Consider the following 27824-nt stretch of genomic DNA (forward strand, 5'->3'; position numbering starts at 1 on the left):
GACCATTTGCAAAAGTACTTTGAGATGCGACCTCCAAAATTTACAGTCGGCAGAAGAAAGGAACTGAGACTGTCACTGCTTTTTATTGTTTGAGCCACCTCTATATGTTGATTTTCGTTGATATGGTCTGGTGGTGAACTGACGATTCTGGGATTGGTAGGCACCCCTCTGTCGGTTATCGTTATAGGTGTTGTACGAACGATATTGACTTGATCCTCGAAAAGTAGAGGAACCTCCGCCTCTACCCCGTGCCCCCCGAAAGGGCCGCTTCTTGTACTGGAGGGTAGCTAAGGACTTTGCAGTGTCGGTGTCCTTTTTGATCGCTTCAAGGGCATCATCAACATGTTTGCCAAACAACAATTCTCCGTCGTACGGCAAGTCCAGGACTCTTGCCTGTACCTCTGGGCGGAATGTGGTAGATTTCAACCAGCCTTGACGCCTCAAGACTGCAGCCCCAGCCAATTGACGAAAACCCGTTGAGGAAATGTAGAGTGCGCAATCAATGATTTCGGATGAAATCAACTCCCCCTCTTGTATAATGGTCTGCGCTTCTGCACGGATGGCATCAGGTAGTTGAGGAATCAGTGCGGCAACCTCGGACCACATCTGGCGGGTGTAACGGCCCAGAATAGCCAAAGTATTAGCCGCCCTCACCGTAGTAGCCGCCATGGTTGTGAATTTCTTTCCTATAGAATCCAACTTGCGGCCTTCCTGATCAGGAGGAGACGTGAGTGGTGTAGCAGGATTGCGTGATCTTTTCTGTGCTGCCTGAGTAATAACCAAATCTGCTTTTGGTTGAGACACCAAACAGGCCGGGGAAGACGCCGGAGCCTTGTATTTCCTATCCAATCTGGGCAAAACTGCAGGTACAGAATTTGGACGTTCCATTAATTTAAGGCCCTCCTGCCAAATATAATCAACGATTGGTATAGTGTGGGATTGCCTTTGTGATAGGTCCTTAAAATCATACAAGAAGCCTTCACTTTCATGTTGTTGTTTTTCGACCGTGAGATGAAAACGTTTTGCAGCACGGATCATCAAATTGTGGAAATTTGCAATGTCCACTGGAGGCGATGCTAGAGGTGAGGTGGGCGGAGTGGAAGGTGTTTGAGCCCTGTAATTGTCCCACTCATTCATATCGACGTCATTGTAGTCGTCCTCAGTATTGTGAGGATCAGGATCCTCGTCGCCAGTGTCAGGACGAGTACCACCCGGTGACGCGGGTGAAACTGGTGCAGGTGCCTGAGGAAGTTGAGGTTGAGGCTGTGGAGGAGGTGGTGGTGCTGGAGAGGTAGGTGTAGAAGGAGGAAACCTGCGGTTATAGTCATCTAGCATGTGCTGTAGGTTCATGACCAGAGATAGAGGTATCTGTGTAATTGGTTCCGAAGGCACTGGTTCTGATGCATCAACAGGAAATAATTTGTCCCCATCTTCGACGTTATCCACCACATCACCCTCATCACTATACTCCTGGCACTTAATGTGTAAATCAGAGGGGCTGGATGCCTGTTTAAATAGTTCTTCCAACTCTGAATCGTTTCCGGATTCTTCCTCACCAGACTGGAACAATTGATCTGGGAGAGGAGTTCCACTTCTCACTGGACTCAGTTGGATGATAGGTACTCTCCTCAAAGAAGAAGCAGTAACCACTGTATAGGAGGCAGCTGTTTTCGGCAAAGGTTGATGAGACGTCAACGAGCTCGTTGACGTAAATGTGGCAGTGTTAGAATCAACCTGAGGCGTCTGCATCGTCGCCATAGAGGTAATCGGTGCTGAAATTGAAGGTTTTTTCTTCGCCGACGAAGATTTCTTGTCTTAGAGCCTTGATCGTCGACGATGATGTAGACGGCGACGGGATGACAGCCGTCGACGAAGCAGTCGACGATGTGATGGTCGGCGGAGGCGCCGTAGACGAGACAACCGTCGACGGGCTGCTTCTAGAAGGCTTGATCTTAGTCGACGGTGTTCGCGTCGACGAAGGAAGCGTCGACGATGACTTCGTCGTCGACGGTTTCTCTTTGACCGTCGTCGACGAGATCTTTACAATAGAAGTGATGGGTCTCACCTTCTGGGCCGCCGTCGACGAGGTGATCATCGTCGACGTAGCGCTGGTCGACATAGTACATGTCGTCGTCGTCGAGGTGACAGACACTGACTTCGTCGTCGCTGAAGACGTCGATGGACGTGTCGACGAGCCCGTCGACTAGCCAATGCCAGATTATTTAATGGAAGGCAAGGCTTTGGGCGCAGACGTCAGAGAACCAGGTCCCGTAGACGTGCCCTGAAGCAAGTCCTGTGGGGAGACAATCCTGGAGGACTCCAACAGTCTACTCTTCTTCAGAAAAGGAGATGGAACCTCAGTCTCAGACCCACGCTTCAGAGAGGATTTAGAAACAACAGACGATAAACTTTCTACGTCAGAAACCACAGACTCTGAAATCTTCAACTTCTGTAGCCACCGAAGGAGAAGGGCCTCTCTATCCCTCAGAGTCTTGGGAGGGAAAGTGCGGCAGTACTTAGTTTTTCACCTCGTGGTCTGGGTAGAGACAGTAAATGCATTTACTGTGTGGATCCTCGTGGAAAAGGCGCAGTTTGATGAAAAAACAGTTAGAGTTGAAGAAAACTGAGCAGAGCTCAGGGAGACTCCCTTCACACGATGTGCGGTAGAAAATCTGAAGACTTGGGCTTCTGAGGAGAAGGTTCTAGAGGAGGCTACAGCCTGATTGGCTGGAATGTGGACCAACACATAATGACACTAATATGCTACTAAAGTGAGTTCTCCCTTAGGCTTTTCAATGGGCCTATTATGTTCTATGGTACTTTTAGAATTTACAATTTATTACATTATATGTATGTACATTTTTATTTATGATATTTTTCATGTATACATGCATATGTTACTGCTATTTTATGTACCGTGGGACTCCCACTTCGACGACGGGGAATATTCAAGCATGTGAATCTATGAAAGACACCCCTAATACTGGAGAACAACTGTTGTCTTCACACCATGGAGGAAGGGAATAAGGTGTGCGATTTACAAAGGGAGGATGCTTCATACACTCACCCTCTAACAAAGTCATTGTCATGTCTCCGCCCCCGCCCACAATCAGTATCATTAGTCTGTCAAAGGGGAAGCAGTTGACCATCTTCTGCTAAGCGCCCGCCTAGATAAATACACACCTGATTCCAAGTTCCAGTTCTGCTCCAAATCCTTCCCTACCAGTGGGGCACCAGAAATAACAACACCTTTCATACAAAACGCTCATTATTTATTAGGTAGCACGTTGCTCAAGAGCACACTGCGAGCCTCAGAAATCAATGGGCTGCGACTTGGAACAGATGCTACACCGAGGTGAAAATCACCAATTGAGGAGGTCTCTGCCGCTGGTTAACCCCAGCAGAGAAGAACTGCCATCTTGTATCTCGGGGGGTCAGATTCCTCGGCCCCTCCCACTAGCAGCCGTGATGAAGTACAGAGGAAAAGAAAATGACAGTCTGGTTGGAGTTAATATTTGCGACTAAAAAGTCTCCGGCTGCTTCATAACTCTACAGTAATTCAATAATTTAAAAGTGGCTTTGTAAGTTCAAACACTGGGTTACTCACTCTTGAAGATGGCTCACAGCGCTTTCAAGATGATCAATCACACGGAAAGAGATCAACGAAACGAAACCTAAGAGGCGCGCGACGTGAGCTGTCTCGGTAGAAGCTCACGCACGCGACGCACCACGCACCCTCCCGCGGCTCCATGACGGGTCCAGTAGGGTGCACGTAAACATTGGCCGAAAAAATGCCGGCCGCGGCCAGGAGTGCACCCTGTGGGTTGCAAGCGTCCGGCGGGGACCCTACAGATGCCCCGTTGTTGTTTCTGTTAGGTGGAGGAGTATTTCAGCCTGTGATCCCGCAAGACTGACGTCGAGCTCAGGAACTCGACACCGAGAACTGCGCCGGAGGTCAGGCTCTCATGGGAAGGTAAGAAGCAGTGGTGCAAGAGAGTCTGCTGTGCCCGGGAAAGCGTGTTGTTAAGGGGAGCACTGAATTGTGGTTGGTGGTTGAAGAGCGATCTGTGCGACAGGGGAGAGCAGACAGTGAGGACTGGGTCTCTGTGTATGCACATGCGCTGGAGCTTTCCAGGAGACAGACACAGCGAGCACGCGCGCGGCCTGCGCCGATCGCCTTTTTTGAGATGCGCGCGGCCAGGTGCTGTCTCCTGGGAAGCAGACCCAGCAACAATAGATCTCTGGCGAGACAGCGCTTACGCGCTGTTTAACGCCACAAGACCTAAAAAGGGGGAAATCACACAAAACCAGAAAATTACTGTCTCATTGCTTTACTAGACTTAGAAGAAAAAGCGTATACCAGAATACCAATGAAAGATCTAGAAGCCTGGGCAAAAGACAACAGCATTCTCCCCTTTTTCCAATCTGCATTCAGGCCCAAAAGCTCCACCACCGATATCATCATAGCACTGGGTCACATGTCACATCGAGCTACACAGCAGACGCAACCACCTCTTATTTTCTGTTTCGTAGACTACAGTGCAGCATTCGACCGGGTGGACCAAGGGAAACTTTGAGACACCACCCACCTGGGGAATCCCCCCCACCCCAGACAGCTACCAAAGGCTATACTGGCATTACACCAGGGGACCTGGGTCCACATTAACACCAGCCAATCCGCTGTAACAGCAAAGGTGTCAACCAACAACGACCTGAAACAAGGCTGTGTCCTCGCCATCCCTTCTCTTTAATCTCTACACAGCAAATCTGGGCAATGCCTTGGAAGGCGCTTGCGAAGTAACACCAAGGATGGGGAAGGCACTGCTTCAAATCCTCCAGTATGCTGATGACATTGTAGCCCTGCCTGTGATCCATTATTATAGAGAGCCCTCAATGCACTTCTTAGGTACAATCAAAAGAATAAACTCTTGGTGAACCAGAAGACCAAGATAGTAATCTTTGGGAAGAACCCACGAAAGAAAACAGCTCAATGGCGACTAGATGGCCAGCAAATTAAAGCATGCACCGGCTATAAATATCTTGGCATCTGGCTATCAGACAGGGCAAAACCAGTAGCCCACTTAAAACACCTAAGTAGTAAGGGAGCTTATATCATTTACAGCTGGAAACGTTTTAACCAGCAGCTACACAGTCCAACCGCTGACCTTTTTTTAAAAATTGAGAGCTAAACTAGTCCCCGGCCTCAATTACAGCTACCTAACATTCCCTGGTGCACTGACCAAGTACCGTCCGAATGTCCAAATCTCGGCTTACAACAAAGTTTTAACTTTTCCTCTGCAGGCCATGAGAGCCAGAGTGAGGCTGGAGCTGGGACCCGCCTGTCTGGAGATTATATACTCGGGGAACATAATAAAATATTAGCATTCTACATGCCAAAGCACCCTCACTGAAAGGACATTTCAAAATAATCTTCGTAGAGGCAGGCTCCTCATGGCAGGCCACAAGCCTCCTGGAAATTGAAGTTCACAATCTGCTAAACCAGGCCATCCCGGTGACAGCCAGAAAGAAAAAAAAACTGTGAACGCAAAATGGACTTGGAATGTTTATGCCACAGATCAAACCTTTCCGTATTGGATGCCTCCTAAATCTTGGGAAAACCTCAGCCTTACCTCGAGCAAGTACCGACAGCCCAGGCTCGGAAGAGAATAACCTACATGAGACTGTTTGCACTGCCCATCATGGACTTCAATCCGTCCTGGACCCGGCAGGACAACTTAGTCGCCTGTCGCCTATGCAGCTACAAGTGTGAATCCTGGCTTCATCTGCTGTGCTGCTGTCCAAAGACTGCAAGCGAGAGACCTCGCCTGGTAATTTCAATGTCTTATGGCACTGCAGTTAAGTCTCAGATCTGTATTTCTCTGCCAATACAACAAACCCTGGCCAGACTGGGGAAATTTACAGATGCAATTAGGGCCACATTGACACAGAACACCAAAGCTATTAGCAGCAACTATCTGGCCATAAAGCTTGACACTAATGATCAAAGGGTCAACAAAGCAAAATAATCTGGCGTCAGACCCGAGCCCACTTACCAAGGATCTCAGACAGAGAAGCACGCATGACATCACAGTGGTCATCCAGTGGATGATCATATGATTGAAGAATGGCAGACTAGGATGAGGAGGAAGGGGGGATGGGACCAGTATAGTTAGACAGAGTTAATCCATACATTAACGTGCTTGGTTTTATTGATCTTGATGTAAAGTTCTTAACCCCGGACGTGGAAGCATCCGTAAGGCCACCTTAGTAACAGACTGATGAATTATATTTGTAATCACTCAGTATTCCATGGTCACATGTGGATTATGTATGAGATTAGAACAAAAACAAAACGCCTTATGTGTTATGAGTGATCCTACTTTTAGAACGTGAAGGTGTTTCAATAAAAGTATGCTAAAAAAAAAAATGTAATCTGGCGCCAGCGTTAATACCAGAGAGCTTTGCTTCTGCTCACACTCAACACAAGAAACTCCAGGAAGACAAGGAAATCAATACATTCAAGATCAGAAGATCAAACAAGCACGCACAATAAGTCAACTAATGCACTCTGCACTGAAATGAGAAAAAATACCTTTATATGTTGTTTTAAAATGTTTTTGTTCTAAATCAATGCGGGACTATAAATATGAAGGTTTTATTAATTTTGCACAGTAAATCAACATTTACTTACTGGGTTAAAAGGTTCACCCAAAGGACGAGCAGACCGGAACGCTACACCCTGCTGACACCATTACGCACTAGCACCTTTGTGCCGGATTCAATCACTGTGCTACGATTTTTAGCCATTGTAGCGAACCTCGCCACTCCAGCTGGAGTGTGCACGTCAGTCATGAACCCAAAAGCTCTTTATCTTTATTTTCTTTTTACTCTTTTCTATTCTATTTATTTATTTATTTATTTTTATTTTGAAAGTTTTATATAGCGCGAACAAGATCTTTGCAGATATCAGAGCGCTTTACAAAGCAGGGAATACCAAACAAGAGAATGAATACGTGAAGGAGCATAATAGTACAGGTAAATCAATAATGCAAGTAAGTAGTCAGGTAAGTGAAACAATAATACAGGTAAAACACATTCGTAGGGATCTAGCAGAATATTCACTATATATGTGAAATGACGCACATTGTAATGATTTTAATTAATCAAACAATAAAAAAAACATTACATTAGCCATGTTTGAAGCACTGCTAAGCCACAAACATCAGCCTGGCAAACTGAATATTGGAACATTACTTTAACAGCATGGTCTTCAAGCTATTTAATGCAGTGTCCCTTTGTGTAAACTAACTTCACAAGGCCCCAAAACATTTTATAAAATGTAAACTATTGCAAAAGTTTTCAAGCTATGTATGGTACTTAAGGTCAACCCCTTTAAAGGTTAGGCAAAACTTATCTGCGGTAATGGTTTTTAATTTCTGACACTAAATGTAAGCTAAAAACACTGCAAGCAAGCCAAACAATTTATATGAGAACACGGGGTACAGTGAAGTCTTAGTTTATTTTTTCAAGAAACAATACCCTAAATTTCTCTCGGGTAAATCCCATAAGTGAAATTTAAAAAATAGCATACGCAATGTAGCCAAAATGTACGAGGGTCTTTAAAGGGTGTCTGGAAATTGTGACAAAACTGATGTTCACTATTCCGAATTATTTTTTCACATTATCAGACAGAGCTGGTAAATGGCTCCATGTCACATAACTCCTCCAGCCAGTCATGGCTTTTTAGCCAAAAGCACTTTGCATGCAAGAATTTTTTTGAACCCAACACTGCAGTTTTTTTAGTTACCAATATAAACGTGCATTCAAATACATACCTGCCACCAAGCAACTGAAAGAATGCTCTCAAAACGTGTTTAGATGTAATCCTATACCAGAAATAAGGACGCGAGACATGGAGATTGGGTGGTGGCGAGAGAGGAGGCTTACATATGACACCAAGTCCCATTCAGGACAAAAGATTTAACCATTCGTTAAAGGGTGACTTTTAATGCATCACATCAGTTATTCAGCATGATGGTTTTCGATCTTCCCCAGTGGCATACTTTTGGAAAGTGGGTTATTAGTGGCAAATATACATCTGCTACTGGCAATAAGGCCACTAACAGTCTGGGGGTCAGAATAGGTTTCAGAAAATTATTCTCAACCCTTGGTAGCTTGGCTGCGAGCAGGCAGGCTTAACTTCAGACAGGTATGTAAAGCATTTAAAAACACCAATTGAGTAAATAATTATGACAACACACAATAAAAATCCAACACCAATTAATAAAAATAGGAAATATTTTTCTCTTGTAAAAATTACACCAAAACGAAAAAAATCCAATGTAGGGACCAAAATTATGATTTTTTAAATATTAAACACTTTCTAGTGCTTCGAAACAAATAGTGCCACTTCTGGACATTTGGGCACCTCTGAACAGGAAAAAGGCAAAGTTTGAGGCAGACTGCCATGGAGCCCTGACCGGATACACTCAGCGGGAGGCCCCGGTCAAGATTTTACCTTCACACTTCAAGGTCTGGAATCTCCAAGATGGTCCTTGAAATGTTGGGACCACAATTCCCACACTGCACCTGGACAACAACCTTAAGAGTCCATTGGATACACTTCAGGCAGGGGACTCGTAGTTGAGTTGATGCAGGTCATCTCTGTTAACTTGTAGCTTCCAGGGAGCCCACTCTGTATTCCTCTTCAAACAAGGTACAGCCAAAAGGTTGAAGTCCCAGATAATGCAGCAAGCTCAGTCAATCAATTATCTGGCGGTGCAAATCAAGTTTACAGCTTGGCAATCCTGCTCTGAGTTTCAAGCAGAAGAGCGGAGAGGCACTGCCCCTCTCAGATACTTATTCAGTGTTTTCTGGGGTCACACAGGATGTCACTCCTGTGCAGTGAGGTACAGGGCAACACACCAGACAGAGCATTAATCAATCAGTATATTTATAAAGTGCACTACATACTCGCGAGGGTCTTAAGATGCTAGGGGGAGATCAGGGAGGTGCCGCTACTGCTCGAATAGCCAGGTCTTGAGAAGTCTCATGAAGGCCAGTAGATCCTGAGTCTGTCGCAGGTGGTGGGGAGGGTGTTCCAGGTCTTGGCGGCGAGGTGGGAGAATGATCTGCAGCCGATGGTTGTTCTTCGGATGCGGGGGATGATGGCAAGGGGGTGTTTGGTAGAGCGGAGCTGGCGGTTCGGAGTGTAGAAGGTGAGGCGTCTGTTGAGGTATGTTGGTTCGGTGTTGTGGAGTGCCTTGTGAGCGTGGGTGAGTAGCTTGAAGGTGATCCTCTTGTTTTCGGGAAGCCAGTGCAGGTGGGGTGTGATGTGGCGGGGGATGTTGAGGAGGAGGCGTGCAGAGGCGTTCTGTATTTGTTGTCGTCGTTTCAGGAATTTGGACAATGCTCCTGCGTAGAGGGTGTTGCCGTAGTCCAATCTGCTGCTGACGAGGGCCTGGGTGACCGGCCTTCTGGTTTCCGTGGGGATCCATCTGTAGATCTTGCGGTGCATGCGGAGGGTGTTGAAGCAGGAGGATGAGACGGCGTGGACCTGCTTGGTCATGGAGAGCGATGAGTCGACGGTAGGTGTTGGTGCAGTTCCTAGTGATGTCGGCCACCAGGAGTCGTCCCAGGCAGAGGGAGTGGAGCCGAGGACGCGGACTTCTGTCTTAACTGAGTTCAGTTTCAGTCAACTGTTTTTCATCCATTCAGCAACGGCTTTCATTCCTTCATGGATGTTGGTTCTGGCGGTGGATGGGTCCTTGGTGAGGGAAAGGATCAGCTGGGTGTCTGCGTAGGAGATGATGTTGAGGTCATGGAATCGGACGATGTTGGCGAGTGGTGTCATGTAGACGTTGAAGAGTGTCGGGCTGAGCGATGATCCTTGGGGTAAACCGCAGATGATCTCGGATGCTTGGGATCGGAATGGCGGGAGGCAGTCGTTCTGGGTTCTGCCGTAGAGGAAGGAGGTGGTCCATTCCAGGGCCTTGTCGCAGATCCCTGCGTCGTGGAGGCTTGTGCGTAGTGTGTGGTGGTAGACTGTATCGAAGGCAGCTAAGAGGTCCATGAGGATGAGGGCTGCAGTTTCTCACTTATCCAGCATGCCTCTGATGTTGTCGGAGGCAGTGATGAGGGCAGTTTCGGTGCTGTGGTTTCTGCGGAACCCAGACAGGGAAGGGTCCAGGATGTGGTTGTCCACGAGGTAGCAGGTTAGTTGTTTGTTGACTATCTTCTCGATGACCTTCGCTGGGAATGGCAGCAGGGAGATGGGCCGGAAGTTCTTGAGGTCTCTTGGGTCCATCGTGGGTTTCTTGAGCAGGGCGTTTATCTCAGCGTGCTTCCAGCTCTCCGGGAAGGTGGCAGTCTCGAAGGTGGTGTTTATGATCGTGCGGAGTGGATCTCACCTTGTTGAAGATGTGCTGTGGACATGGGTCTGACGGAGAGCTGGAGTGGATGGAGTTCATGGTTTTGATGGTGTCGTCATTCACGTGGGTCCACGGGAGCAGGGGGTCGGTGTGGATGGTGGGCGGTGATTCTGAGGATTCGGTGGCTGTCTGGGGGTTTGGTTGTTGCAGCAGTCGTAGATGTCAGCGATCTTTCGATGGAAGAAGGTGGATAGGGAGTCGCACAGGTCTTGCGATGGCGGGATGTCATTGGTATTGGAGCTGGGGTTGGAGAGTTCCTTCACGACGTTGAAGAGCTCTTTGCTGTTGTGAGAGTTGTTGTAGAGCATGACAATTTCCTCCAAAGTGTGGCACAGTCGTCTCCCAAAAAAAACCATTTCTCTAAAATTCAATATGGCTGAAGTCTCAGCCAAGAGCTTGCTAAACCGCCGTCCAGGATGGCTCATCTCCATAGTCTTCCTCCCCATGCACCTGTACATTCCTTCCATAAGCCCGACACCTGGTTGGGTTCGGAGGATAGGGGTGTAAATTAAGCTGGTTTCTTCTGTATGTCCCCTCCTCCTTTTGAAGATCATGGTTTACGACCTCTCCCCCTTGATCTGGCTCTATGCAGCAGAACCCGTTCCTCCCAGAGTCACTCTTTCAGCCCAGGAGCTACTTCTCACCTCAAAGCTGCCTGGCTAATCCACGTAACTCTGACCAATCAGGGCAAATCACTGGGAGGCTGAATTCTGGCTTACAGACAAGAAAGTATTCCAACTTCTTGTCTGTCCATTCTAGGATAAATTCAACAATAGCATATTGTTGGATCAATAACATTCTAAAAAGTCCTTGGAATATATTTTCTGGTGTTTCCTGGTGGGAGTTATTAATTAATAACTTCTTGCCATGTTAACCTATTTGGCTGTGGATCTGCAATGAGGAAAATGAACTGGGCAATGTCTCCATCATCAGGGCTTATAAAACATTCTAGAAGAAACCTGCCTGTATCTAATGGACCCACTACCCATGGAACACCTAGGGGAGATTTTAAGGGGTTCTGAATACGTAAAAAATATTGCAGATCCTTACTCCACAGTGCTCCTAACACAAAAGTCGATTTTGGGAAGCACTATCACAATGTGGGAAGTTAAATGGGCAATTTCACTAAACCCAAGGCATACAAGATCTATTTTATACCAATGGGACACCTAAGAGAAACCCTTGAGGTACGTAATCTGCCAGATTATTGTAGTTTATTCATTTTTAAGTACCCCAAACACAAAGTCAAGTTTGGGCACAATGTACATGTTAAAAGCAGTCCCCCAACACAGGGCTGCTTTTAAACTGACCTGAGGCTTCAGCAGTGCACACACACTAGCACAGAAAGGGCTTCTGGCGGCTAAACTGCCATGCCTCATTATAAACTAGGGACTTCAGGGTAGTTTTAATACCCCTACCCTATTCTGTACCAGGGACCTATAGGGGAGGTCACCATAGTGGTACACTAACCCATAACGTACCAAAGCGTGTGCAGGTATTTTCATTGTATTTTAAGTGTCTTTTCAGCATAGCCCGGGGCCTGGCTAGACAGAGCGCAGTCAGTTACCACCAGTGACAGTCAGCAAAAAATGTTTCTTCTCCAATTTTTCATCTAAGTTGTAAGCTTCTTATATCTTCTCTTTCTGAAGGGTTGTCTCTCAATGATATGTGGGCGAGATCCTGGAGAATAAATAAGCCTACTCAAATTGCTAGTCGTAATAGGACAGAGGATGGTACAACAATGACCTAAATCAGTTCCATTTAAAGGGAAAGTCCTCAACTTTTTGCTGAATATCAACATACATACCTAAACCAAGAAAACTTAAGAGCGAAACTACAGATGCAATTATCAATAGAGAGCAAGTAAACCTGCCACATCAAGCGATGGACATACCCTTATTCTCATAGTTAACTTAATATGTACTGGGTAAGTTATGCTCTACTATAAATGTCTTACTGTAATACTTCCTTTCACAACCATGCAATCTTTGTTACATGCTTTAGTTTCAGAGAGTGAGGAAGGGGCAACCCGCAAATTTGCACCCATCAGCCATGCCATTAAAATATCAAAGCAGGGCCAAGGTAAGGGGTTGGAATGTTACGAACAGCCTGAGTTTTTCTAAGAGACACAGTCATCATGCTTAACAAAAACAAGCTTATAAAAATGAATTATGTAAACCTTCAAGGTAGGACACCGAAAGTAAGACATTCCAGAGAGAACAAGAAAGCACTGAAAAGGTGCACCTATTTTTACTAATGACTGATAAATAAAGATGCAGTTAACGAAAGGTTTGAGAAGCAGAAATCAAACAAATGTCAAAGTGTGTACCACAATCCCAACATCTGAAACAAAGCCTTATACTGAACAATGGTCACCTAATAAAACACATGAAAGTCCTTTAATGCGCAGCTTACCTCGATCATCCACGATCAGCTTATCCATGCCCCGTGGACCCAGAGTGGTGCGAACAGCCTCAGCGATGATTTGGCAGGCATTGATGTTACTAACAAGCTGAGGGACTCCTTGGGAGGTATCTGTACCCTCCTTCAGCAGGATGACTGGTGTGGACTAAAAACAACCATAGTAAAAAAAGTTACCTTTAGTTTCATTACAAGATTTACATAATTCAGGCAAAAAATCTGATACGTAGGCTAAACTACAAATGCATTTCTTTGATCAAATCCTTGTTCTTACTGCAAGAATAATAGTGATCATATTAATACACTCCAAGCCTTTCATGCCGAAATTACCAATTAAAAAAATTAGACAGCAAAGAGTATTGATTTATGTTTTACTATAACTAAATGCGCTCTTACTATTCCTCTTCCTAGCAGGCACTGGGCAGCTTAACAGATAATCCAGTACAAAGAACTTAGTACCCCCCTTGAAACATAACACTATCAAACCATGCATTAACAAGAAGCACAAGTTAATGCAGTGGAAGGTTACTGTAACAAATAGCAACACAGGTAAACACATTGCTACATATGCACTATAATCAAAAACACATAGCAAAATCTTAACATTCTCAACATTAAATTAAAACAAAACCATCATACTTCTGGGTACCCTAATACTGCCCATCCGCCTTCAACATTGGTAGACTGATGTGCAACACAAGACTCGGCATCCACTTTTCCATAGTCTTTCATTTTTTGAATCACAAACATTGCCCAAAACTCTTAACGATTGCAAACATTCTCTGGAAAGCAAACATTATCCGAAATGAAATCCGGTAACACCACATCTTCCACTCTTTGCTCATACACACTTATTGACCATAGCCAAACGGGTAAAACTCCAACAAACTATTAATCAGCAACACTGATGCTTTCCCCAATCCTAACTACCTTCCATGGCCTAAAATACTTGGAACAATCTTTGGTAAGATGTCCTGGTAGTTTGAGTTTAACACCACAAAGCCGTAAAACGAATCTCTTGCAAAAACAACGCATGCATGGATGATCATGAACGACTACAAAATGGCCAGGCCACTCTTTAGTCCACAAAAATAAAAATAAATCTTTATTAAAAGCATGATTTGGTCTTCTCCCATGATCTTACCACGCACTGCCACGGCTGTGCGCAACTGAACTGACTCCCTACCGTTTATGCAAAAAAGGAGAATAAATCATTCTCCATTTCCTTTGCAAATGTCCTGACTTAAAGGAAGAAAGTAGGTGGCCACTACAGAGCCACTTTAACATGCACTGAAATCGGTCCTATAGACACGCGGTTATAAGATGTCTACAATCAACGGATATAATTCGGACCTCTGTTTTTGTAAAATGTATACTAATGGTAAAAAAGAAATTGGACTCCTGTGACTAGACGTTAGTAACTGTGCAGAGGAAAATTGCAGAACTATCATCAACAAGCATTGGCAAAGCCAATAGGTGATGCCTTTGGGACCTTATAAGTGTTTAGCCATGCAACACTTGATGTTGTTGCACCAAGGATATTGTGCTGGGTCACTAAACACATATGGTCCCAAAGGCGAGACCTATTGGCTATGCCAATGCTGGTTTGTTCTGGTAAATACATATATAATGAATGAGTGACCACATTAACGAAGGCAATTATCTTCTTAGCGAAAGGTGTTAAAAATAGGACACTGCCAGCATTGTAAAAAAACACATACATTTAATGGGTAAAAACATTATTGAAGGCAATCTGAGCTACTGAGTGAAAAGTATGTAAAACCGACACAATATGAAATCCAGAGTGTAAAAAAATCATAAATATGATCTTTGACATGTGTAATAAGTATCAGTCCAGAACTGTGAGCCTCACAATGAAAAATGTGCGTAGGGCACTAGGACATATTTATGTATGTATATTGTGTAAAAAACGCAACATAAAAGCAATTATCATTTACAATGCCAATAGCTCAAACTCCTGTAAATGCAAGCGTGTTTCACGTGCCGGACTTAAACATGGCCACATCGGTAAATTGTTACGGACCCATGCTCCCAGTGGCTACATGAGTGCTGTGACTGCGTTGACAGAGGTAACAGACTCAATAAGTATGATGATGGATGAAGGAACCCCTACTATGCTGGTCCTTTTGGATCGGTTAGTACCCTTTGACAAAATCTCTCATAGTATCCTTCTGGGCAAGCTGCGAGAGATTGGTGTCAGATGCTCAGCTTTAAACTGGATGCATAGTTTCATGACCGACAGAACACGATGTGTACAACTGGACACATTTGTGTCTCAAACTACAACGGTGGACTAGGGGGTACCACAGGGTCCCATCCTAAGTCCCACCTTGTTTAACATTTACGTCCCTTCTCTGGCCCCAATTATTAGATCGTGTGGGTTCCAGACGATCTTCTATGTAGACAACCCCCAGGTGATAGTCCCCATAGGAAAGGACCCCGCTCTGACTAGAGAAAAATTCAAAAGCAGCATGCTAATAATAGAAACTTGGATGAGAAATAATTTTCCACAATTGAACTCTAGTAAAACTGAGATCTTGTTATTTAGGAAAGCTGAGAATTTATGGTGCACAGAGTGCTGGCCGGGGGATTTGGGGGTAGCCCCCATTCCTAAAAAATGTGCAAGGAACCTGGGCGTAGTGATCGAGGATACACTTTCCATGGAGGAAATGCAAAAATCACCTCGGGCAAGTGCTTCGGCATGATGCGCATGCTGAGAAAGGTCTTCCCATGGATTCCCTTTTAAGCCAGGAAAGTTCTCATTCAGGTGCTTCTAGTCGGTAAACTAGGCTATAGGAACTCTTTACTGGAAGGGATCAGAGAAGATCTATTATCAAGGCTGCAAGTCATCCAGAATACGGCAGCGCGCCTTGCCCTCAACAAGCCTGCATGAACCCCATCCTTACCTCTACTGCGTCAACTTGATTGCTCCCTATCAGGAAGAGATCCATTTTTCAACTCCTATGTCTGGTATTTAAATCGTTGCAAGGACATAGACCGGCATATTTAATCAGAAAGATGGAATGGTACACCCCAGGGCGCCAATTGAGATCTAGCAGTCAAAGGCTGCTTTGCACCTGCAGAATCATAAAAACCAAGATGGGAGTGCGTGCTTTTTCTCACCTAGCCCCCGCCCACCGAAATAGTCTACCAGAGGATCTGCGAGCTTGCCCTAGCTTGGCACAATTTAAGAAACTCCTCAAAACGTGGTTGTTCTAATGGCGCATTGCCCATCCTGTTATCGGCCTACAAGGCTTCGAGAGATCCCCTCGGGATGATTTGTCGTGCCTTATAAATATTAAGGTATCCGAGCATGCCCACAAGAGCAAATGGATGTTAAAAAGACAGGAAATTAAGGCCTTGAAGGATGCAAACTAACCCTGGTTCTAGTTTGACCGGCTATAAATAGTGTTTTACAAAGAACCAGTCATGATACTGCCAACAACATGAAGCCATTTGCTTATCTGATATTGAGGTTGCTGTGTAGGGAGGCTGGTGGTGAAAGCTTTCGACCAAGCAACTTGCCTCAGCCTATCCAATTCAAAAGTGATGCCTTATGACAAAACTACATGCATCATGGATTAGAACCAGTACCTGCCAAGTGAAACGCAGACGGCACAAGGCAAATTATCATGAGGGGAAAAAAATGTGAACCCGACCATCTATCTACGGGGCAAAAAATGTGAACCTCACCATTGCTCTACCTTTTTAATGCCATTTCCAACAAACCTAAAGTAAGAATGCCAACTCAAAAGAAATTGCAGGTCAAAATATTAATTCCTTAAATATTCCCACCAGAAGGGCACAGGACATACTTCTCGCAGGCAGGTTAGGAAATTCCTTAGAATAGAATGTCAACATTTATATATGTATATAGGTATAGCAGACAGTGGCAGTGACTGCAACTGATGTTACCTCGTTGCTAGGGCAAGTGCAGGCAGAGTGTGCAGAGTTCAGTGCTCCCTCGCAGAGGTGCTGGGGGGGGATTGGGGCTTTCTTCATTTGTTTTTAAAAACGCTCATGAAGGTGTGCTTTTAATCTTTTATTTGCCACAACACACTGGTGCTTAATCGACCTGGAAGTTCCCCCGCCCCAGTCAGCCACGGCAGTTAGAGCCAATTGAGTGGAGGGCGAGAATTTGCACTCACTTCCGGTTTGACGACAGGGAAAGGGGGTGGCGGTCTAGCCGGAGAAGGATTGACCCTTTTTAATGTGCAGGCCAGAGTGGACGCGCACAGCGGGCACGCCAAAGGCAAGCCCGTCTGCGGCCATCCGGGACCAGGGGCCAAAACCCCTGCCCATTTCCACGATATTCGGAAATACTCGGTGGAGCAATTAATGAATCTATGTCCTCCACTCTCAAAACCATGCAATCACAGTTTACAGATGTGTTCACCTCCCTGGAAACGCAACCATTGCCCATACTCAACGTCAACCCACATGAGCAAGACTGGTGTAGGTCATAAGTTGCATCTAATATTGATGAATTGCAGGTCCCTCAAAAAACAAACATGAAATACATGATTACATTGTAGACCAGCCAGTTGCATTATTCTTAACAGAAACATAGCTAAATGCAGACTTGACCCCAGACATCTTTATAGCCATCCTGACGAATTATGGGATAGTCAGACTGGATCGCCCTGTACAAAGAGGGGGCGGGATTGCCATTATTCATAAGTTAACCTTATAATGCACCCTGGAGGTGGCAGGTGTAAATACAAATGAAGTTTAATAATTCTCGATCACAGTCAATGCCAAAGACATCATTAAAGTTTTTCTAATCTATCGGCCTCCAGGCCAAACCTCCCAGTTTGCAGCAAGCCTAACAGAACAGCTGATACAACCAGCACTTCGATAGAATAAAGTACTGGTGCTAGGGGATCTGAATTTTCACTTTGATGATGTAGCTAACAAGGAAGCGCAAGCGCTCTGCCAGGAGTTGGCTGCTTTACAGCTGACACTGGAGTCTACACTCCCGACCCACCAACGGGGCCACCTACTTGACCCAATTTCTGCTAACTGGGAGAATGTGAGAACTGACACCCCAATCGCAGGACCATGGTCGGACCACTATCTAATTCCCATCAGAATCTTTTAATTGACTACTCCATCAATCAGGGCCAAAAATCAGGGACTGCCGCATAGGAAATGGGCCAGGTTTACTTCAGCATCTTTTAATCAAGCCCTCAAGCAGTGCGGTACGCCGGGGGCAACGATATGGAGACTGACTGTAGTGCATTTGACGAATAGATCTCAGAATCATTAGACAGAACAGCCCCATGGACATCTAGTGTGCCAAAGAGACAGTCTAAATCGGTAACCATGGTTCAATGAAAAGTTAAAATTGGAAAAGAAATCATGTACGCTCCTGGAACGAGCGTGGAGGAGAGATTTTCCAGTCCATAGGAAGGCCGAATGTAAAACCAGCCTAAATCTATACCACGCCCTGATAAGAACTTCTTGCTCCACCTATTACAATTAAAGGATTGAACAAGCAGAAAACTCTTCTAGAGAACTTTTTTCGATCTTTAAGGACATCTCATCTCAGGCTAAAGTTATGCCCCCACCTGTAGTTCAGTGAACTCTTGTAATTTAACGGCAGATTTTTTTTGCTGAGAAGGTAGCAAAAATCTATTCGACATTCTCAAAGGAGGCACCTTGTCGGGAGGGGAGGATCAAGGTGGATGAGACACACCGCCTCTCCAGTTTTGATCTCCCCTCTTTATAAGACATGAAAAGAACAGCACTAAGTATCAAATCCGGATCTTCCAGAGACCGGGCTACCCCTAAGGTTTTGAAAGATAGCTTTGAGATCCTGCTACCCCATATCAAGCACCTCCTTGAACCCTCCTTTGAGACTGGCGTAGTCCCAATAAGATGGAAGAAAGCTATTGTTCTTCTTATAAAGAAAAACCTAGTTTGAGCTCGAGTCAGTTGGAGAATTTCCATCCAGTCTCGCTCCAGCCCTACTGTGCTAAAATTACTGAGAAAGTGGTTAATTCGCAACTTATGGCCCACATCAATCAACATAGTTCATTACACCCCACACAATCAGGCTTCAGGGCCAAATATTCCACAGAGTCAGCCCTGCCCCTATATACTGAAACGATTCGCAGACAGGTAGATGAGGGCCAGACTGTTGCTCTGGTCCTCCTAGATCTCAGGGCAGCCTTTGACACTGTCCCATCCACTTCTCCTACCCAAGCGATCAGGTTAAGAATCTGGGGGTGTGGATAGATTTTAAGCTTTCCTTTGAGTATCACACGAGAATGGTGGCAGGTAAGTGTTTTGGAATTTTAAAAGGTCTATGGAAGACTCGAGATGTGCTGCCTATCACAGTTAGGAAAACCCTAGTTCATGCATTAGTCACCTCTCACCTGGACTATGGGAACGCTCTTTACTTAGGAGCAAGTAACAAATGCATACACAGACTACAATGCATTCAGAATGGAATTGGAATACCAAACTTTGACAAAGCTTCCCACAAATAAATCCAGCTAACCTGGTCAAAGGCCTTAGCGGCGTCGATTGCTACGATAGTTAAAGGGATTTTTTCCCTCTGTAGCCAAATCGATTGCCGCAATTGCCTGGAAAGTCAGCTCATTCAGCTGCCTGCCAGGCATAAAACCCCTCTGATCCTCATGGACCACAGACTTAATTACTTTGGCCAATCTCGCTGCCAACACACCTGCAAAGATTTTATAGTCTGTATTTAGCAGCGAGATTGGCCTGTAGAACTCGACGGTCAGGGGGTCCTTATTCGGTTTCAGAACTAAGGAGACTGTAGCCTCTAACCAAGTCAGGGGGATAGACTCTCCTTCCTGATGTATTTTATTAAATAAAGACGCGAGGATGGGAACTACGATGTCAGATTCTATTTGGTATACTTCCACTGGAAGCCCGTCTGCTTTTCCCCTGGCCATTCTTTTCAACTGATCATGGACTTCCCCCTCTTTAATCAGAGAACCTAAAAGCAGACTAACTGCTTCCAATATCTTTATAGGCAACTTGTGATGCACCCATTCGCAGATTGTAAAGAAAAGACATCAGAACTCAAATATTATAAGCTATTACAGTAGAGTTCTGATATCACAATGCTTGTTGCCAGATAAGACAGCTGAGGTGAAAGGCAGGTCAGCTCACAGAGCAGCCGTTTAAAGCAACAAAAATTTAATGTTGCTTTTCTTTCTTCTGCTCTATTTTTCTAGTTTGCAGTAATTTGCAGAAAGAACAGGGCTATTTTTGCACTCTTTAGATAATACTTGCTGCATTTTTCTACACATTCTGAGCTTCAGCAGAATTTTTAAAAAAACTCGCCTTGAACTATTTCTAATATCTTGGTTTTGAGAAAGAGGATGATGTGACCATGTATTGTATGGGATAATGTACCTCCTGCCATACAAATGAACACTCCTTCGGCCTTGTTCCTCCATATGGTTATGGAACACCTCAGTGACTTGCAATTTCCTTATAATGTACAACAAGGGGTACTTTACTCCTTCTATAAATGCAATTACAATGAACAGTAAAGACAAGCCCATAACCAAGCTGCCACATCTGCATTAAGACGGCCCTGCTCAATGGCGAGCACCATGAACAGCAAACACACAAGCCCATAACCAAGCAGCCATGGCTACTTTTAAAACCCCTGCTCACTGCTGATCACCATGAACAGCAAACACACAGGCATGTTGCCAATCTGCCATGTCTGCATTAAAAAAGCCTGCTCACTTCTGATCACCATGAACAGCAAACACACAAGCATGTTGCCAATCTGCCATGTCTGCATTAAAAAAGCCTGCTCACTTCTGATCACCATGAACAGCAAACACACAAGAATGTTGCCAATCTGCCATGTCTGCATTAAAAAAGCCTGCTCACTGCTGATCACCATGAACAGCAAACACACAAGCATGTTGCCAATCTGCCATGGCTGCATTAAAAAAGCCTGCTCATTGCTGATCACCATGAACAGCAAACACACAAGCATGTTGCCAATCTGCCATGGCTGCATTAAAAAAGCCTGCTCATTGCTGATCACCATGAACAGCAAACACACAAGCATGTTGCCAAGCTGCCATGGCTGCATTAAAAAAACCTGCTCATTGCTTAATACCACGAACAGCAAACACACAAGCCTGTAACCAATCGGGCACAACTACCATTAAGACAGCCTGCTCACTGATGTACACCACGAACAGCAAAACAAACACAAAAGACTGCAACAAAGCTGCCATGGGTGCATTAAGACAACCTGCTCACTGCTGAACACCAAACACACAGCCCGTAACCAAGCTGGCAATGGCTGCATTAAACAGCCCTGCTCACTGCTGCATATTACGTGCAGCAAACACCAGCGAGTAGCCAGTTTGACATAACTGCCTGAGTTCAGTGCAGACAATGAACGGTCTCAAGTAACACTACCAAATAAGGGAGATAGACAGCTCAGCTGCACTGATGAACTCTGGCTCCTTACGCATCACTAAAGACAGACCCAGTGCTAGGTGGACAAGAGGTCGGCCTATACAAGTCACACTTGCCACGGTCATGATCAAAACAAGGAACGCAGACATGAAATGATGACAGCTGGTTTTAGACTCAACTGCACTTAAACCTGAACCCAGTTAGTAAAGCTGCCCATCAAACTCACAGCAAACGGTATAAAATAAGAGGACAATTGTGGCTTATTATGTAGACGAGATTCATTGTATGGCTGTAACGCTGCAATATATATATATATATATATATAAACATACACAGAATCTAGAAGGCAATTGAAAGATTAGAGGCGTACACGGCCGTACATCATCAGGTCCAAAACTAAATAAACATACACAGACTCCAATCTCAAACAAGTAAAAAGCCAATAATACATGAAATCACCAAGCAAGACGTGTTTAGCCACGCGCATATAAACCATTGTGGTGTGTACTATAGTATGTTCTCACAAAGGTCCATCAGTGCAGGAGCAATCACTGCAGGCCTAGATTTTTTTTTAGATAGCTTGTTATAATTGTAAAGCGTTTACGGGGATTTTAATGCTGGGCTGATTTACAGTATCCTTTCGAGCAAGAAATATGCATCATTCTCTTATGTTTGAAAAAATGAGACTACTTCACAAAGTCAAACAGGTTCAGATCACTATGCTGATTCTTGTAATTAATCAGTGGGGCAACAGCATAAGCCATGTTAGCAGACAAATACAGTTTGAAAACTCATGTATTTAGTAGGAATACGAGAGATCACTATCAAAGCACTCCCAAATTGTGGGTTTGGTAAACGTCCTCTGACCAAGGTACGGGGAAGTGCGCATGTTAAAGAGGGCCCTGGAAAATGATTTTGGTAGTTTACAAAGAGTATTTTTTCTGGACCCAAGACGAACCTGCAGAAAGTACTGAAGTCTTTAAGTACGACTTGTGTCAGCTGCACAAATCCGATATCTAACACTGTATGTTTGCAAACATTCAATAGCTGGTGATAAGACTTCGCCCAAAGGTAAGCCATATTTCATATTTCATGTGGCTATTCTGGAGAGAAACGAAACAGACAAAGCCAGAAATATAGTAATCACCCTGGACCAGAGAAATGCGAGACATGAGATGAACTGAAGCAACAACCGAGGAGTGCTGCTGAAATACATGACAGTGAGCGGTGGCTAATCGGCAGATGTACTGAGAAATGCCAGCCAGTACTAGGTCTGGAGAAATCACAAGGAGCTGTCAAGCAGTCTCAGATCAGCTGTAACCAACCCAGGGGCAAAGAAATGTCCGGCTGTGACAGGTCTGGAACAATCATGTCGGGTACAGTCACATCGAGTAGTGCAGAGTTTAGAAACCACCACCCCGGGAGCTTCGCTAAGATGCCCTCGAGCATCAAAAGGGCATTTTGGCTCACTGAATACTCCCAACAGCATAGGCATGTGATCGTGGATCAGTCACTCCCATGAAGAGAAGTAAGTGGCCGTGGATCAGTCTCGGCCACGGAGCAGAGAGAAGTGACCCGTGTGATATACGGTGAGGTCCGTGCTCATGTCATTAACTTGATATTATAGGTACAGGCGGGGGGCGCTGGAGTATAAACGGGAGAGGAAAGGTCAGGATGCAGAGCAGTACCCTCCTTACCTAGTGGGGGGGGGGGAGTGACAGCTTCAGACCGGTCATAACAGCATTAACACAACTATGAAGCCAGTAAGCCCATCCATCACGGGTTTGAGGAACGAAGACAGCCCTGGGTCTGCACAGGCGGATGGTGCATAAAGGGGGGGGGGCCTGGACATAAAGCCCCACTGCCCTACTCATCCCACTTCCAGGGGCAGCGATTCCGCCTCAAGAAGGGTCACATCAGCCCCACAGTCGGTACATCCCGGAGTTTCTGAACCCCGGTACCCTTGGCTGGGGGAACCCTTGCCCCGGGCAGACGCTCAGCCTCGGATGGCGACGGATGCACTCACCATCATCTTCAGGCCGTTGCTGTCTCACACTTCTCCTACCCTGGAGCCGGCAAAAAGGAAACCTCCCCACAATGCACAGCGAAGGCCTGCTCTGCACGCGACTTCCGGAAATTGCCTAGAAGGAAGACGCTCAATGCCCAACTGTCAGTGGGCGTGGCTTATGCTGGCCATACAAGCCTTAGTTCACAAACTGCCCTGCCCATTTTGATTCGGGGTTGCCGTGTAAGAGTGGCGGCCATTTTAGGATCAGGCATGACCAATGTGGGTTCACAACAAACCGGTAAAACGTTGCGTTCTAAGACCGTGAAAAGGCCTGACCAAAATGACCGCCCCTGTATCGAGCCCCCACATCCCGAAAATTAATATCCTGGTTATGATACATGTACATAACACATTCAAAAGCTAATTATAAATACTTAATTATACTGTTTTCCAAATAGAATCTTAAACTCGCAAATGTAGTAATTAGTATATTATTTTATTAGAAACATTTCATTGCATTTTTATTTTTAAAAAACGTAACGTGATAACTTGGAAAATATTTAATGTAGGCAATCTCTGCACAGCAGAACCAAATGTGTGTTTCAGGGTGTCGTCGTATTAGTTTAGGGCGGATAGGCAAAGACTCTGGAACGTAGACAAAGGCGACCAACACAAAACATGGAGTTCTCTAAAAGAACTAGACTGCAGAATTTCCCTACAGAAATCAGGAAGCCAGTCATAGGCGCCATGTTACTGTAATAGATAGGAGCTTTGGTGTGCAGTATTTTTTCTGTAAGATAAGTACTCCACCACTTCATCATATGGACACACGATCAGATGCATTTTATTAAAGTCCCGCAATTCAGTATCAGGGCTCACGTCGCATGTAATTTTAATTCCATGCAAGCCTCTGATTCTTAAATAGAAGTACAATAAGCAATATGATACATGAATAGCACAGCATATCTCCTCCATTTACAAAAGAGAAACACCAATCCAGAAACTCAATGGTGAGGGTAAAGAAGGGAGAAAAAACAAACAAATAAAAACATACTTAATCAGCAATATATATTATGTACATCATGAGAGTAGCTAGAAAATGAAAAGGCCTCCCACTAGGAAACAAAGCTCTGATGGCACCAAGCAACTGAAACTAGTGAGCCTCAACATCTCTAGAATAGCCTCCTTTTCTCTTTAATCCAATGGGCGACTGAGAAGAAGCATCAGCGAGAGAACTCCCAAGGAATCACCATCTGTGCAAATAAATATTTTTCTAGCTATCGTGTCAAGAATTCTATGTCAGGACGGAGGCGAGGATTATGCAGTCCTTTCTTCTCTTTATTAAAATCAGCAATTCAAAGAAAAAACCAATCAACACAAACTTCTTAAACCACAACTCCCATGAGCACATGGGGCATAGTGTCCATAGTAACTGTCATCCAATCATGGAGCCGTCCGCCGTAATATTAGCCATGACGTCCCATCCTCTTCCTCTTTCTTCTCTGCTCGTCAGTTAAGTCAACTTCTTATCCTTCCTGACGCATTGTGTTTGTTGTGACTTTTGCTAGTATATTAATTGCCTGTGCGATAGCGCTTGCTTGTGGTGCGCTTTTCTCGCTTGTTAGGCATTTTTTCAGGCTCGGCAGCTCGACGCGCGTCAGGCTCTGCTTGCGCCGTCCCTGCCGGTTGAACGCGGGCTCTGTGGCAAGCGGCCCCGCTTTCCCTTGCTCCGTGGGGCGCCACCGCTGGGAATCAGGCTGCGCTCGCGGTGCTCTGCTCCCTGCGACGGCGCGCTGAGTCAGAGCTTTCACTGACTCACCAACCCTCGCCCGACGCCGGTATCGGTGGATTTGTGCACTGCGCACAGCGCCATCTAGTGGCGGTTTCAGGTCACCGCACCCTTAATTTTCAGTCAGCAGCACTGAAAGAGCACTGGCGAGGGGGCTACCTTTGGGGATATTTACAAGGTGTTTTGTGCTCACGCCCTCGCATCTAGCATGCAGTCTTCGGCTCAAATTGACCCCCTTTCTCAGGAGGCGGTGGAAGTGACTGGCACCTCACTCTTGCCACCTGAGGTGAGTCGCGTTTTCTCGCAGGCACTTGACACGGTACTGGCACCTCTGAGGGAGCGAGTGGATGCCCTTACCCAGAGTATCCCCGGGGTGTTCGGTGGCGCGGGGCCTGCGGATCGCGAACCCAAAGGCGCGCAGGGTGGGGGTAAGCGGTCTGCGAAGCGTCACGCGGGGCACTTGGAGGAGTTTGATCGCTTGAGAGACTCCTTCCGTAAAAGTGCGCGTACGCTGAGGACTTTACCCTGCCGGGAGGGACTCTACCCCGGAGAGGATGGCGACGAGGTCGCCCCAGACTCGGACCAAGAGTATGGTTTCCCCTTGGAGGGAGAGGGCGTTACTGATGATGATGATGCCTCCTCGGACGATGAGGATGGGTATTCGGGGCGCCCTTGGCGACCGGCACCTCATTCCTCGGGGACGGGCGAAGGCGATGTTAAGATCCCAGATATGTTTGACCCGACAAAGATCTACCACCCAAGATCTTCGGAGTGGACCCCGGATCCCAAAGTTGCAGCGTACGTGGCTGGTAAAGTGCGCCAGCCTCTAGAGAAGGAGGTTAGAACCCGCATGCGGGGTGAATGCCCACGCCCGAAGCTGGAAGGCAGAGTGTCGGCCACTCCTGACATCGACGACAAGCTCTACGCGTTCTTCGCAAAGTTTATGAAGGACCCTAGGAGGGGCATAGACCGCTCCTGGCGCAGCTGTCAGGACAAACTCCTGGACGTCGTCGGTCCTGTGACACAGATTATCCAGCTAGCCGAGAGGGCGAAGGAGTCAGGGACGGCGATGTCCACGGAGGTCGTGGCAGGTTGGGCGCAGAGGGCCCTATGCTTTCTAGGTAACGCAAACTGCGCGTTGGCGGCAGAGCGGAGGAGGTCTCTCCTCATTAAAATTGATCCTAAACTTGGAGATCTGGCCACCTCGGAGGCGGGGCCTATCGCACAAGGCAAACTTTTTGGAGAACCTTTTATTAAGGAGTTAAATAAATTTGTCACAACCTTCTCTGCCCTGGACAGAGCACAATCGTCCATCAAGAAAATTTTTCCGGGTCGGGTTTTTGCAGGGGCCGGAAGAGGACGGGGTCGCTCCTCCGGCCGCCAACAACAGCAGCAAGGCCCTAACAACAAAAACCAGCAGCGCCGGAATAACGGCTGGAACGACGGCCGTCAGGGGAACTTCTACCCTAGCCGAGGCGCCGGCAAGGGGCGCGGCAGAGGCTACCACGGCGGCGCCAATGCGCCGGGAGGTCCATCCGGTGAGTGTTACCCTTTTTTCCCCATCCGTGCTGGGAGGGAGGTTAAGGGATCACCTCCCCAACTGGTGCAAAATCTCATCAGACCCCTGGGTGTTACAGACGGTCAGGGGCTTCCGGATAGAGTTTTATGGCACCCCTCGTCAGAGGGTTCGCCCTCGTCCATTGGTTTTTTCGGTAGAAGACAGTCTTCTGATCGAACGCGAGGTTTCAGACCTCCTCAGGAAAGGTGCGATTCGCAGAACACACCTTCACCCTGCGGGGTTCTTGAGCAATATTTTCCTAGTCCAGAAGAAGGACAAAGGATTCCGACCGGTGATCAACTTACGGGAGTTCAACGAATGGCTGGTGTACCGCCATTTCAAGATGGAGGGAATCCATCTCCTACGCGATATTCTCCTGCAAGGGGATTGGATGGTTCGTCTGGACCTGAAGGATGCGTACCTCACGGTACCGATCTTTCCCCCTCACAGGCGCTTCTTACAGTTCCTGTGGAACGGGGAGGTCTTCGAGTTCCAAGCTCTCCCCTTTGGCCTCTCGTCGGCCCCATGGTGCTTTACGAAGCTCCTACGGCCAGTGGTGGAAACGCTACGCGAGAGGGGTGTTCGGATGATCATCTACCTCGACGACATCCTGATTATGGATCAGTCGCAGGACCGTCTTCGTTCCAACTTGACCATGACTATTGCCCTGCTCCAGGATCTGGGGTTTGTAGTGAATGCTCAGAAGTCGGAGCTCCTTCCGGGGAGACAGATGACCTTTCTGGGATTCCTTATAGATTCGGAGGCGGCCTGCCTCAGTCTCCCGCAGCAGAAGGTGAACAAGATTCGCAAGGAACTCTCCCACACGCTGCGGAGAGACAGGATCTCCCTTCGTCAGCTGGCGCGAATCGTGGGTCTTCTCTCATCCTCGATTCAGGCGATCTTTCCGGGTCCGTTACACTACAGGGCCCTTCAACGTCTGAAGGCGCAACACCTTCGGAAAGGTCTAACTTACTCCGAAATCATCTCCCTTACGGAGGAGACGAGGACGGAGTTGCGATGGTGGATAGAGCACATGAGTGCGTGGAACGGGAGAGCGATCTTCGGCTCAAGCCCGGATCTGATTATCGAATCAGATGCCAGCAGAGCGGGTTGGGGAGCCCGGTGCGGCGATGTCACGATGGGGGGCCGTTGGTCGGAGACGGAGCTACA

General features: G+C 46.3%; 1 protein-coding gene across 1 annotated transcript in view; it reads right to left on the reverse strand.

The window, feature by feature from the left end:
* Window positions 1-23471, reverse strand: part of CCT7 (chaperonin containing TCP1 subunit 7) — a 127212-nt gene extending 103741 nt beyond the window's left edge. Inside the window, exons 1-2 of the mRNA XM_078674481.1 lie at window positions 23326-23471; window positions 12846-12999 (exon numbers count right to left, since the gene is read on the reverse strand). Of these exons, the coding sequence (XP_078530607.1) occupies window positions 12846-12999; window positions 23326-23331 (160 nt within the window). The 5' untranslated portion in view covers window positions 23332-23471. The remainder of the gene's footprint in view (window positions 1-12845; window positions 13000-23325) is intronic.
* Window positions 23472-27824: the final 4353 nt, after the last annotated feature.

This window comes from Lissotriton helveticus, chromosome 2_1, assembly GCF_964261635.1.
Source record: "Lissotriton helveticus chromosome 2_1, aLisHel1.1, whole genome shotgun sequence".
Taxonomy (NCBI): Eukaryota; Metazoa; Chordata; class Amphibia; order Caudata; family Salamandridae; genus Lissotriton; species Lissotriton helveticus.